At 80.0% G+C, this 574-nt stretch overlaps 1 protein-coding gene across 1 annotated transcript in view; it reads right to left on the bottom strand.

Moving 5' to 3' along the window:
* HIP1R (huntingtin interacting protein 1 related) overlaps positions 1–568 on the bottom strand; it is a 17564-nt gene extending 16996 nt beyond the window's left edge. The window contains exon 1 of the mRNA XM_041488826.1: positions 376–568. Coding sequence (XP_041344760.1) covers positions 376–468 — 93 coding nt within the window. The 5' untranslated portion in view covers positions 469–568. The remainder of the gene's footprint in view (positions 1–375) is intronic.
* Positions 569–574: the final 6 nt, after the last annotated feature.

The raw sequence follows: 574 nt of genomic DNA, 5'->3' as shown, positions 1-574 counted from the left end.
CGGGGACGGGCGCGGGGGCGGCGGGACGGGCGGGAGCCCACGCGGGACCGTCCCGCGGCCGCGCCGGGAGGAAGCGGCGGCGCAGGTGGGGGCGGGGGAACGCGCGGCGGCGGCACCGGGGACGGACGGGCGGACACGGGAACGGGCAGAGGGACGGCGGCCGCGCTGCCCCACCGGGGCTTCCCCGGAGCCCGGCGGGACCCGCGCCCCCCATCCCGTCCCATCCCATCGCCCGAGAAGCCCCCGCGCCCAGCGCGCCCCGAGGCGATGCCCCGCGGAAAGGGCCGGCCCCCCCCATCCCCTAGCCGGGAGCAGGACCGGGACTAAAACCGGGACCGTAACCGCGGCCCCGCCGCCCCCTCCCGCCGTCCTTGCCTGGCTCTTGTCGAACTGCTCCCGCTCCGCCTCCAGGCTGTGCCCGCCGCGGCGGCTCAGCACCCGCGCCGGCACGCTCTTGATGCTGTTCATGGTGGGCCGCGCAGGGAGCTCCCCGCTCCGGTATCCAGGCTCCGGCACCCGCGCTCCGGTGTCGGCGCTCGGGGCTCCGCGCTCCGGGCAGGAGCGACCGGCGCCG

Source organism: Pyrgilauda ruficollis, unplaced genomic scaffold (assembly GCF_017590135.1).
Source record: "Pyrgilauda ruficollis isolate IOZ18807 unplaced genomic scaffold, ASM1759013v1 scaffold9, whole genome shotgun sequence".
In the NCBI taxonomy this organism is placed as follows: domain Eukaryota; kingdom Metazoa; phylum Chordata; class Aves; order Passeriformes; family Passeridae; genus Pyrgilauda; species Pyrgilauda ruficollis.
Note: the sequence above shows the minus strand (reverse complement) of the source record. Positions and strands in the feature narration are given on the sequence as shown.